Here is a 13,300-nt window from a genome sequence, read left to right as displayed (position 1 = left end):
ATGTGATCACCTGAGTTTATCAGGTGAATTTTTTAAAATGTGTTCAACCCTTTGGTATATGACTACTACCTGAAAAACATTACCATCAGCCTCAGCTGCACATTATTTTAGCATGCTAGCATGGCTGTTGACCTGTTTTCACATTAACTCTTATCATTAACAAACATTAAAAAAAAATTATAATCCCTTAGATTTGGTTCTTTATGAATTGTGCTCAGGTGTGCTGTAAGCATTATATTTTACAGTTGAAAATTCTCAATACTTTCTGTACGGCATTTCTGTACAGCTTTTTCTCCATTTTTGTTTATTTCTTATCCGCCAACATACACGCCAATAAAATATATCTCTGATTTGCTTATCTGTTTTGGTCCAATCCATATACGAATATACAGTTGAACAAAATGGTGTTCCTCTCTGAAGCCAATGTGCAGAACAAAAGCATAACATGGACAACACAACAATCCAGACAAAACACAAATCAACAAAACCCTGAGAGAAAAAAAGTCCCTGAGAGACCTGTCTAACAGCACAATTTCGACTGTAAATAATATAATAATATATAAGAAAATGTTAGGAACAATATGATTAAATACAGCAGCAATGTAAAACTTACTACTTAGTACTTAAAAGTACTAGATAATAGTTGTAGGGACCAGCACATATTCCAGCTCGCCATCTATCTATATAATACAATGAGTTGTGGCCTCTATCTCCCTTTCTTTCCCATGTGCTCTCCCTCCTTCCTCTCTCTCTCTCTCTCTCTCTCTCTCTCTCTCTCTCTCTCTCTCTCTCTCTCTCTCTCTCTCTCCCCATTTATCTCTGGATCCATCAGGAACACGCTCCAAGGGTAAATACAAACAAACAGTGCCTTCCCTCACTGCTGCCTCTCCCCATCCATCCAGGGGAGTTTATGTGGGATAGAGTGATAGCATCTCTCCGCTCCTTGGTCTCCATCGCGCCACGCTGCACTTCACAAACACAGAGAAAACACACATCGGAAACGTTCACTTCAAGCCTTCACACAAGCCTTTTATTTCTCTTTTATCTGTAACGGAGAAGCATCAGCGACACTCAATACCCTCCCCCCCCCCCCCCTCCCCAACCCCTCTATTTAGAAACACAAGAATTATGGAAAAATCTGGGGACAGTTAAAGAAGAGAGACAAATTCACTCGAAGCCTTTTCCCACAGTCTGTACATTTGACTGAAACTGTATTTGAAACTTCTGGCCATGCACACATGCTTAACATTTTTTAAATCATGAAATAGGACACAGAGAGGTTGATGCCGCACACTTAACTTTTTTTGACAGAGACAGATGTATGTGTGGTTTGTGTGCCTGTGAAGCCGAGGATTATAGGTATACAGCTTCTGGAAATGCGCATTCTCTCACTCTCTGCTCGTTTATTTTAGTGATTATAATCCCTCCATCACACCAGAAAGGGCTAGACTCCATAATGATCCTTCCCAAGGGCATTAGGTGATGATTGGTGCTGCAGAGGCAATTATCTTTCCATTTCTCCCCACTCTCTGTATCTCTCTTGCCCTTTTTCCATTCTTTGTATTCATGAAAGCCAGCAATATTCTCTTGTTACTAATAAAAATCACATAACACAGATATGCACAGACACACACAGGCAGACACAGCTTTCTGATCAGGTTTCATTCATGGGTCCAGTGGTGGCAGCCCTATCTCAGTGGGGTGTGTGTGTGTGTGTATGAGTGTGTGTGTGTGTGTGTGTGTGTGTGTGTGTGTGTGTGTGTGTGTGTGTGTGTGCGTGCATGTCTGTGTTTCTGTCTGTTAGGCGGGGTCAGACCAGTACTTGTTGATTCTGGTGCATCGAATTACTGCCCGTCTGTCACATCCAATTACAGCTTTGGACTGCTGACGCACACAGCCTGCCTCTGTATGTGTGTGTGCGGGTGTTTGTCGCTCACCTCCAGCTGTGCCGTGCTGACGTGACGAGCCACAAGTATCTGCTTGCGATTTGGCTGGCTTGGCACTATTTTCATCACACTCAGGGATAATCCCGTCGCTGGTGTTTCTGTCAGTATCACTGAATAAGTCCGATGATTAGCCTTTTTGGTCATAAATAAGTCTTTTTCATGAAGTAGCCCAGCTATTTAATAATTGCTCTTGAATTTTCGGAGCTTTCTTGACCACTATCAATGTATGATACATGGACCAAGTCAAAACTCATTGTAATATTTATTTGAGGGCAGTTAATTGGTCATTCAGATGCATCTTCCATGTGCCTGGTTCCCTTGACTCTTTTTAGTTTTCCATGCATTTACTGTTTTCTTTTTTTCTGCCCTCAGAATAGACTCACCATGTGTGAGCCACTGTTTTACCTAAAAACAAAAAAAAATGTGCCTATTTGGTTCATTACTTTACAATAACCTTAGACACACGCACACTAACGCTGAGCTCCATATATCAGCTATTACCTGCAAAGCTTCAAGTGTTTCTAAGCATTCTGAACTTACTAACTGGCTTTTACATGCAGCCATTTCTGAAATGAAATATCAGTTTCAGTGCTTGTAGCATGACTTTGGGAAACGTTGAAACATTTCAGCCGGGGAATTTTCTCTTTCACTCGTTTTTTATTTTTTGCTGTCTGGATAGAGTTTCCGACGCACCCTCGTTGCTTCCAACAATGTCTGTTGCTCTGGCAACTTGTTGGTTGTACTGTGTCATGATGATTCATACTTCTACAACTGTGTTATCAAACTTGTGGTGTTCCCAGTTCAGTTCAAGTTCCAGCTTCCAGTATTTAGTCTAACCCTCAAAACACCCACCATTTCTTCTATAGACAGCAGGTAGTTGCTCTCACTCTCATGCAATGTATTCTTATAGAAACTTAAGTAACTACTATCTTTATGTAAGGTTGTACAAACTGTGGCTAAACAAGTGTTAACATGATATTTCATATTCAGTTGTTCATATCAGAATGCTACTTTTATTTTATTTCCTACATCACACCTCTAGTTTGTGTTTTGCAACAAGTGTAACTGAACTCTTTCTTGCTCAGTTTGAAAGTGTCTCCTTATCCTTTTAACTCCAAGGCTTCTGCACTGCTCCCAGAAAAGTGTGAAAGTGTGAACTTGAAAGCTAGTCAACTATTGAGGAGTAGGAGGGAGAGTTAAAAAAATTAAAAAAAGAGAGAGAGAGAGAATCAGGGGTTTATTATTTCTGTCCAGTGTTTTCTTTCACAGTTCCATCACCCAGTGTGGAGAGGGATCCTTTTCCCCAACACACCATAGGAGTCAGGGAGGCCACACACAAACTGTGCATGTGAAAGCGCATGGTCAACTCCACACACCCACACTCACATACGCGCACAATCCTATGGATGTCAGCAAAGGTCACAGCACTTACACACTCTCTCTCTCCATCACTCAGCACTCTCTTCTGTCTTGGCTGTGTCTCTTTCTTCTGAGAGAAGTCTTGCTCTTCTCTCACCCCAGCTTTCTTTTTGTTTCTGTTTTACATGGACTGGATTCCTTTTAGTGGAGAGATCAACAAATGCACCTTTTCTCAAGCTATCTTTTGCCAATATAGTGTTATTCCAATGCAAAAACATTTGATGATGAGTTTTGAAAACAAAGTATACTCAAAGAAAACACTCTCTCCCTGGCGTTTGCTACTTTGCTTCCATCCCGCTTCCTTGTCCTCCTCCTCTGAACTCCTTTAGCCCCCTCAGTTTCCTCTTTCAGCTTCCCAGGATGCCATGCGGGAGACGGCTGAGGGGATCAGGGAGCTGGAGAGGGCACTGAGGGAGAGCATGAACACCTCCGCACATAGGGAGGCTCTCTGGGCGCAAGAGGAGACTGCCCGTGTTCAGGCTCAGAGACAGGTTTACCTGATGTTTCACACACTAATGGGAGATTCGAAAACCAAATACTGTATTCACTCATTCATACACACACAGATAGTCCCATGCATCCCTACCTTTAAAATGGAATGCAGGTAACAGCTCACCTAGAACTAAGAAGGACCACTGGAAAAAATGTGAGGAACTTAACTGCAGTGCACACCCATGTGGCTAAGAGTGTAACTGCAGGCAGACTGCCGTTAATGAATGATCCTTAATCCCTTAATATCTCACTATTAAACAACAAATAACATTATTGCAAAATAGTGTTATGTTTTAAATGAATGTCTGTTATCTCCTTTTCCATTTTATGTTGCTCATTAAGTTTGCTGTTGCATGCTTGAAAATGTGAGCAAATGTTTAACATATTGTGAGTTTATGTGCATGTAATCAGAATTAATTAACAAATGTGTAGACCTGTAGTCTTGATGGAGTACAGGCTGCCCTTTTACTCTGTTTGTCCCGCTATCTGTGAGTCTTTCTGACTGCCAGCTGGTCAGTCTATACTTTTAAGAAAGTCTAAAAAGTTTATGTGTGTGCATTTGTAATGCCAGAGTGTGTGTGTGTGTGTGTGTGTGTGTGTGTGTGTGTGTGTGAGAGTGTGAGAGAGATCGTGGATGTGTCTGTGGTGGGAAAGAGAAACAGGGCAAGGGAGTGTGTTTCCTCCTGGTGTGAGTGTGCATTTGAATGAGAATGACCTTGCATTACTGATGAGTGCCACAAGTAACATGAGAGCAATCGGCGGTTAAAACAAGAAGTAACATTTTGAGGCAGAATAGTGGCTGCATTGCTTCAAACACACATACATATGCTCACACACACACGCACGCACACAGACACACAGACACACACACACACACACATTTAGAGGTGAGTGAGGAGATTGGTGGACGGAGTGGGAAATTAAGAGGTCAAACTCAGTTTAGAAAAGTCTGTTAGAGCCAATGCTCACTGTGGCTGTTTTTGTTCCCCTCTTTTTTTCAATTTCTGTACTTTACACGCTTGACTTACAGTCAGCATGGATACTGTTTATCAAACAATATTCTGATCCACTGAGAAGTCCGAAAAAATATTTATGTCTGTGGGACTTTTCGCACGCAAACAAGTGGATGATTCAGCTTTGACCGAAGTTTACCCCTGCGTAGCCAGAGTCAGGGAAACCTTTTCCTTGCTTGTGCCACGTTAACGTTAACTCATTGACCCCAAAAGTCATTGTCAACTTGCTTCCATTTCAAGTCAATCCAGACACTCCACATAGAGAACATAATGAGCCAGCATGCAGTCATACTGGAGTCTGCACTTGACATGTATTGAGCCAAAATAGAGTTGCAGTCGCGCTACTGACTGAAGGAAAGGTACCCATTTGACCCGGCACTCTAGCTGCTCCGTCGTTGATGCTCACAGCTACAGTAGGCGCTGTCAACAAATTGAATTTTGTGAGCCAGCATGACGTCACCGCATAACGAGGCAGGAGTCAACATGCCATTAACATGCAGTTACACAGTCGTCAGTCAACTGCCGCTCTTTCCTCAGACTCTAGAGAAAAACAGTGTGTGTGGAAAGGGATGTTGGGGGAATAGAGAGTGGGACAGGTCCTTCTGAAACATCACCTGACCCTGGCACCGTTTCAGAGCGCCCTGCCAGACTCACATTACCCCCCCCCCCCCGGCAGTCTTTCCTTGGTTTTCTTCTTTCTTCTTTCTCCCCCTCTGTCCCAGAGTAATCAGTCTCATGATGTGTAATACGCTAAACAAAGTCTTCCATCAGCCTGACCTACTGAAATGAAGCATGGGTAATGCCCTGGGTCACTTTTCTTCACACCCCCGCTCTCTAAGTCTCTCACTCTCTCTCTCTTATCTTTCTCCTGCCATCATTTCTGCTGTTCATCCATTGTCCCAAGCCTCGTTCTTTCCCACCTGCCTTCTTAACTTGTCTCAGCCAATTATCTCCTCCCTTTCTCTCCATCTCTGTTCCCATCTCTCTTCTTCTCTCTCCCTCTGTGGCGTTTGAACTAGGCCTCTGAACCAGCAACACCGACGCAAATGGACAAGAGGGATTTGGCCCTTACCTCTGAGCCCCCAATCAGCTTAGCACCTAAAGGGGCTTTGGGCCAGTCTTAGTGAGCCTTAGCCTGGCTGGGGGGCTTTGCCTTGAAGTTGAGCTAAATTAGCACGCACAGGCTCACTGCTAAGCTGATTAGGTCCCTAATTTCACTAAAATGCATTGTATTCCTTATTAATGATGTGATTGTGAAGTGAGGGCTAGCCTGGGTGGTGGATAATGGGGGACTAGGAGGTAGGCAGACGGTGCATGAGGCTTGATAGACATGTGGTGGGTGTAAATGGAGTTGTGTGTGTGTGACCCTTGACTCTCAAGATGAAAAGACTGGCTTTGGATTGTTTTAAGCCTGAAAGAAGACATCAAACATTAAGCATGGTGTGATTGTGGACGGTTGGATGTCTTGTTGATATTGGGTATATTAACTGTTGGATACTACTAAGGTCAATTGTTGTTGGCAGGGATTTTTTTTTAAATCAATGCTTTGTCACATTTCAAGGAAGTCATGACAGAAAGTTGTCCCTTTTCCCACCATTTAAAATATCTGTATTCCCCACTCGCTTGGCTTTCACCTTTTCTTCTCTCGCTCCATATGTGATATTCATGAACAGTCAGTGAGAACATTATCTGACATCTGTGAAACACACCTAGAAAGCCAGCGGAGATGGAGAGTGTCCTGAAAATGTGTGAACGATTTGGCCCCTTCATAAAAGAGGCCCATTCCTTTTTTTCATGTCCTACCCCATGGAGCGCTTCCCCCGAATACTGCTTCTCTTTTCTTTCTTCTCCTTCACTTTCTTTCCCTTTGTTCATTTGAGATCCAACACTTCAGAATTTATTGTTTGACTATCTTATATCTCAAATCTGTGCATCATCAATTCCTGTGGCCACCATTTACATAATCCGAACGAGCCTGCCCAGTACTCCATCCTATTGTAAAGAACTTGTTGTTAGACAATTACACACTTCCTGTCTTAGGATAATGACACCCTGAGGTCACATCCTGTCTTTTAGACACGCAGGTTGGCCTGCATGGCTTGAGGGCATGTGTGTGCAGAGGGAGGAGACGTAGTTGAGGGGTTGAGCATTATTCTCACCTGCTCTGAAGTAGAGCCACACTTGAGAGTGAGATAAAATAAGTGGAGAAAGGTGGGAGAGAAGAGAGAACCCTTGTTTCCAGTCCAAGGGTCAGCGGACATATCATTCAACTAACCTTTGAACCATAGTCATTTCACCTGCATTTAGATGTCAACTGGCCATTTGTTGTGTTGAATTCTGGCATTTTAACACACCCCCATGTAGTGGAATAAAAGTGTATCTGATTATTTTACCATGTCCCTGTGTACGTGTGTGAGACTGCAAGTATATTGTATGTAAGTTATATGCTTTAATGTAAACAGAGACATGTGGCAAGTATCCTGGTATGTTTTGATACTGTTTAAACCTGTGCACATTTGTTTCCCTTGAATAGTTGGAGGAGCTGATGGGGGCTTTAGAGAAGACACGCCAGGAGCTGGACGCCACCAAACTGCATCTGTCTTCCACTCAGCAGTCCCTGCACGAGAGAGACGGACACCTTAATAGTCTTCGCCAGGAGAGACGCAAACAGCTGGAGGAGATTCTGGAGATGAAGTTAGTCTCACACTCAGCCATCTATCTACCTATCTGCCTTAATCTACTCATGCAGTAACTCTTTTTAAATTGTTACAGGCCACACATAATAATGATCACATATTCTGTGACCATGTGCTGTCCTGTACATTCATGATTATGCATTTCTCTAATCTGTGAAAGAAAGACTTCCACTTGGCTCAATTAAATTGCATTTGCATGAACAGCTAGATAAACAGTCCGAAAAAACAAACCACAAGTGTTTGTGGTAGTGACTGCACACCCAGCCCATAAAAGTATATGATCAATGATCTTTCATTGATATTGGCTCGCTCATTGCATCATCAAGCACATTTTCATTGCCCTTCACAGCAGCTCTGTTGATACAGCAGAAACTTGTCTGTGATACTGTAATAGGCACATTTATACGCTCACCTGTTCACATGTGCATCTGTGCATGAGTGTTATAAAGATATCAGTGCCGAGGTGTGTTTTGAAGCAGGATCAGCAGTTGTTTATAGCTGCCTTGTGAAAAGTAAGATTTATTGAGTACAGGTGGTCCAGCTTTAGACTGGGGGTCAGAAAAAATGTGTGTTTGGCTGTTTTCTTTTCCTATGTGTGACGAGAAGGAGGACACAAGAAAAAAGTGAGCAGCTCTAGCTGCACGTCCATGTGTGAGTGTGTGTCAGTGGGTATGTATGAATGTGTGAGTGAAGTTCAGTGATCTGTCAGTGGAGCGGCTACATGTGTGTTTGCTTTGAGCTCTCTGATTGAAGGCGCATGGAGCCATATATCTGGTTGTCACAGAGAAATGCCTTTAATGTCAGCCACGCAGTACAGTACAAAAGGGAAGGCTGGAACATATGTATTGAAAACACAACTTTTGAAATCCATTACGCCTCACAAACTCCTCTGATCACACTAACTCTAAAGGAATGTGTGTATGCGTATGTGTATGTGCCGGAGACCGAGAAAGAGAGCGCCCTTGCCCGTGTCTCTGCACACACATGCACTTGGGATGCAAAACATCTTCCTGTCTGTTCCAATTCCCACCATCCAAACATTACCAGGGATGTTTAGCAGAGGGAATGTATTAAATATGATACTGACACAATCCATGCTTCTAGGGATGTGCGTGAAATAAAAAGAAATGTATGTGAAATTAGAGAAATGGGAATAATACTTTTCTATTTTATTGGCACACTGCTTATATTATCATTATATTACCACTCTAAAGAGGTCCGAGGAAGAGGGTAAGTGTGATGGTTGGTTGACATAAACAGCACAAAGTAGATGGGATTCTTTGCCTTTGTGTTTGAGACTTTGACTGAATGCAAGTCTCCACTGGTAAGAGCTAATGGAGGGGGCACAGGGGGCACGAGTGTGTGTGTGGTCTCTTGTGGCTTTGAACCTGTATGTGTCTGTGTGTATGAGGAGGTCAGAGGCAGGAGTTTGGGGTCACTGATGATGACGATTAAAGGACTGTTGAATTTGCGAGGGGCGAAGCTTCGTGAGGCTGACTTACATCTGAACTAGCCACAAAGATACGCATGCAGAATGTACACACAACCTCAGTGGAACTCACATATAATCAGTCACGTCTGCAGACATGCACATACTTACACAAACCTTGGCTTTCTGCTTTAAAAGGGGCCATATTCCCACAGCACGGCTCTGGTCCAAGTTAGCACAGGGAAAACTAAACAGGAAAGATAAGGCAGAGAAAGAGAGGTAACAAGAGAGAGTGAGAGAGAAGGGGAGTTAGAGTGAAAGCAAAAAGAAAATGAGACAGAAAGACAGAATGAGAGGGAGGGGAGGATGGAATTGAGGGGCTACACAAACTGAAGTATTTCAAATCTTAGAAATCATGAGAGAAGTTTGATTGCATGCCAAGTTTCTCCTTCTCACCGCTGTAATGTGGCATTTGTCAAGAAGACCAGCTGAAGCAAACCATGTGAGGCACGTTCCCCAGTGAACTGCGGAGCTCTCTGTGTGTGTGTGTGTGTGTGTGTGTGTGTGTGTGTGTGTGTGTGTGTGTATGAGAGAGAGAGAGGGAGAGAGAGGACTCCTGGCTTTTCAACAATGTTAATGAAAGAATCATTTTCAATATCCTCTCATTGTATGATGGGTTTCCAAGTGTGTGTGTGTGTGTGTGTGTGTGATATAAAGAGATATAGTAAAAAAGACATAGAGTGCATTTTCATATTTGCCTTTTTCAGATAGAGAGCTGCATGCTTGATGTATAAGGAGCGGTGCGGGTCTGCTCTATCATCCCACACCAGATTGAGTTTCCACCATACTGTACAGTACACACACACACACACACACACACACACACACACACACCCACACACACTCCCAGATGGCCTCCAGAGGAACTAGTCATTAAATGAGTCTTGGGTCACAGGTTGTAGGTGCACAATAGAGAAATTATGTGTTTGGACATTTTGAAAAGCTAATCATTGAGATGTTTCCATAGTCTGAATGGGATAATACTACATGCCACAACATTGCAGTGGCTTACTCAACCTGATCCTCCTGTAGACACTGGGAATGTCGCTGATATTATCTCTGTTTACATTTTGATGGAAAAAGATAATAGAGCAAAGAAAAAGGTAACAGCAGCTTTGAGGCAGGCAAAGAGATGCAGAGTTGACAAAGTGGAAATTTTTAGAGGTAGAGGAGGGGGGAGTTGACAATTTGAGAGATGGAGGGGAAAATCATGCAAACATTAGTAGAATGTCTCTGCAAGACTAAGCAAAAGAGAGAAGTTGTAGCAGAGAGTTAGGGAGGAAATAGTAAATGATGGAGAAAAAAAAGGATGATAAAATGGGAGAGTGATTGATGGAGGGGGTGATGGATGGATGGATGGAAGAAGGGAGGTGGAGAATGATGGAGGAAGTGGTGGAAGAAAGAAGAGGGAAAAGATTGAGAATAGCTGTGAGGGAAGGTGCAGAGTCTGGTTCGCAGAGGAGTTGAGCTAGAGGGGAAGAATGACTAAACACAACATACCATGTATCAGAAAACACCTGCAACACATCCACCTGTTAATTCACAATTAACAGGTGGAAAGCCGAAATGGAAGTGTAAAATATATTTATTCGAAAATATGTTCATGCTAGTCTGAGTTGGAGAAATAGAGAAAGATATAAAAAAAGCCAATGGTTCAGTTCATATTTTTGCTTTATTGTTTTGTTATATTTCTCTACTTTACCAAACTACACGTTGGACAAAAATGCCACATAGACAAAGAACATTAATTCCTCAGTGTAACATAAAACCAGGAGCTCTATCAATTACACACTCTTATGCCCTTGTCTTGAAGTTTTGCTGAACAGTTTTCACATTGTCATTATTTGGATAGAAACACAATCTTTTGTGCCATTCTACAAAAGCAAAATATGGACTCATGCATACTCCTTTTTAGCATGTCATTAAATCAAACATGCATAAGCAAATGGGCTATTCGACTTGCAGTGTGAATTTAATAACCTGTAACCGTGAAAATCAATTCTATCCGTGAAGTGTGTTCATGTATCGTTTGTTAGTAATCCATGGCATAATGAAGCTTAGAGCAGTAGCGACATTATGACTTTCAAATCCCCAATGTAGACATCCTGTCTGCACAGCGCCATTACCATGGTTACAATGACTAAACACACAGAGAGACCAGCTGTACTGGCAAGGTCATGTCCCTGCTCAGTGATCTCCCTGAGGGGCTCGGACACACACACACACAGACACACACACACACACACACACACACACACACACACACACACACACACTCCCTTACAAACTCACACACAGATGTACAGCATGTGCCCTCATTGTAAGGCATTTAAACCGAAAAAGGTATCTTTTCATATCCATATTTTCAACCAGCAAGCAGCATTGCGTTCACAATGCTTTGAAATTACATTCGCATACACATACACCTTTGTTGTGATAAGTAATGATGAGACATTGAGGGTCGGTGCAGTGTGTGAATGGGATTCTCTGTATTGCAGTGATGAGGAGGGGCTGACCACACATCACCTTCCTCACTCTGCAAACGCGTTTGTATGTGTGTCGCCTCGTGGGAACTTCGGGCCATTCATCATGTCTGTCTGTGCTCCCGTGCCCTCTGACACGCGTGTTTACCTTCGACATGTGTGTCGGCTGCGGGCCTGTAGGTGTGCTATTATGTCAGGGCCTAGGCATGCTCCACCCTCCTCCTCCTTCTCCTCCTCCTCCTTTGAGGTTTTGTCAATGGAGGGCTTCATTACATGGAAATCCCTGCTTCTAAGACCTTGGTCAGTACAGTAAGGTAATGACAGACTTCTACCTGGATCCCATACAGTAAGCTTCAATGATGGAGACTCCAGAGTTTCCTCAGTATAGTCAGTTTTTGATTTGGATATTGCTCTGTTCAGCCTATGCAACTGAAGGTTAAGGGCCATAAATTTAACTTTTCTGACCCATTTTTCCCTGGACCATGTTATTCTCTGGGAATGCACTCTGCAAACGTCATGTCTTAAGCTCACTTCTCTCAGAGTTTGGCTGTTCTAGTATCAATTATGGTTATTTTTTTATCGCTACTTTGGAATATTTTATTGGCGCTTATATCCGCATAGTATTTTTGCCGAACATTAACGAACCCAGTACATATGATTTGGAGGTTTTATGTCCTGTACAGTATGTGAAACCCTGACTTGAGTTTAGTAAAACTAACACACGCTCTGTTTGCCTGCAGTATGGTTACTGTTGCTGTCATAGCAGAGAGGATTTGTCAGCCACGGAGTGACCGGGTGAAGTGGCATTGTCTCCTAATGTATGAATGACTGGAAGGTGGAGCTGTCTAATAAAGTTGATGTTGAACTGAAAGACAAGTTGACGCTCGGAGAGTATTGGTCGGAATGAGAGGACAGCGCATTTACTATTTGTGTGTGTTTAGTTAAACTGATAGACAGAGATTGAATAGTGTTTCCACAGACAGAAAGAACTTCTTGTCTTGATCTGAACACTTAATGACGATTGGGGGATTGTGACACACAAATACAAAAAGAATGCGGTGATTGACAACTAGAGAGGAAGATAGGGGGGCTTCCACGTCAAGGAGCCTATGGGAAGATATCGCATGTGGAAAAAGCTTTCATCTTCGTACTGAGTCAGTTTGCCCCACTAGAGTAACATCATTCTTTCATAGTCTCTTCTTACTTTTACTTCATCACTCGTTTAAGGCTGACCTCCTTAACTTCCTCTGAGTAGCACATGCTCTCCCTCCCTCTCTTTTTTGTCTTGTTCTATCTCTGGACGGGTGGAAGAAGGCCTGGAATTTATCACACATACCTTATAATTACTATCACAGGAAATGGTCCTGAGGAAGTAGGTGCACTAGCTCTACTAATTAGTGTCAGTCGCAAAGACACATGCACATACTTGCACGCGCTCACATAAACACACACACACACACACACACACACACACACACACACACACACACACACAGCTAATTCGCGTCATTTGGCTGATGTAGAAGTCTCGGGAAAGCTCATTCTGATTGGCCTTAGGGAGACTAACACCCCCAAGATTACCCGGTTGTATAAATTTCGAGACTAATTGATTGGAAGTCTTGTGTGTGTCTGCCTGTGTGTGTTTGTGTGTCGGAGCATTTAAGTGTGTGCATGAGTGGGCAATTGATTAGGTGGGCCCTGCGGCCATAAAGAGGCAGACCAGGACACAGGACCCAGAGGTGACCAGTGACGGCCTCCTTAA

The 13,300-nt window shown here is 43.0% G+C and overlaps 1 protein-coding gene across 1 annotated transcript in view; it reads left to right on the top strand.

The window, feature by feature from the left end:
* LOC142955395 (ERC protein 2-like) overlaps nt 1-13,300 on the top strand; it is a 136,617-nt gene that overhangs the window by 61,848 nt on the left and 61,469 nt on the right. The window contains 2 exon segments of the mRNA XM_076096901.1: nt 3,695-3,856; nt 7,404-7,564. Of these exon segments, the coding sequence (XP_075953016.1) occupies nt 3,695-3,856; nt 7,404-7,564 (323 nt within the window).

Source organism: Anarhichas minor, unplaced genomic scaffold, assembly GCF_050575085.1.
Source record: "Anarhichas minor isolate MPS153535 unplaced genomic scaffold, ASM5057508v1 ptg000003l, whole genome shotgun sequence".
NCBI lineage: Eukaryota > Metazoa > Chordata > Actinopteri > Perciformes > Anarhichadidae > Anarhichas > Anarhichas minor.
Note: the sequence above shows the minus strand (reverse complement) of the source record. Positions and strands in the feature narration are given on the sequence as shown.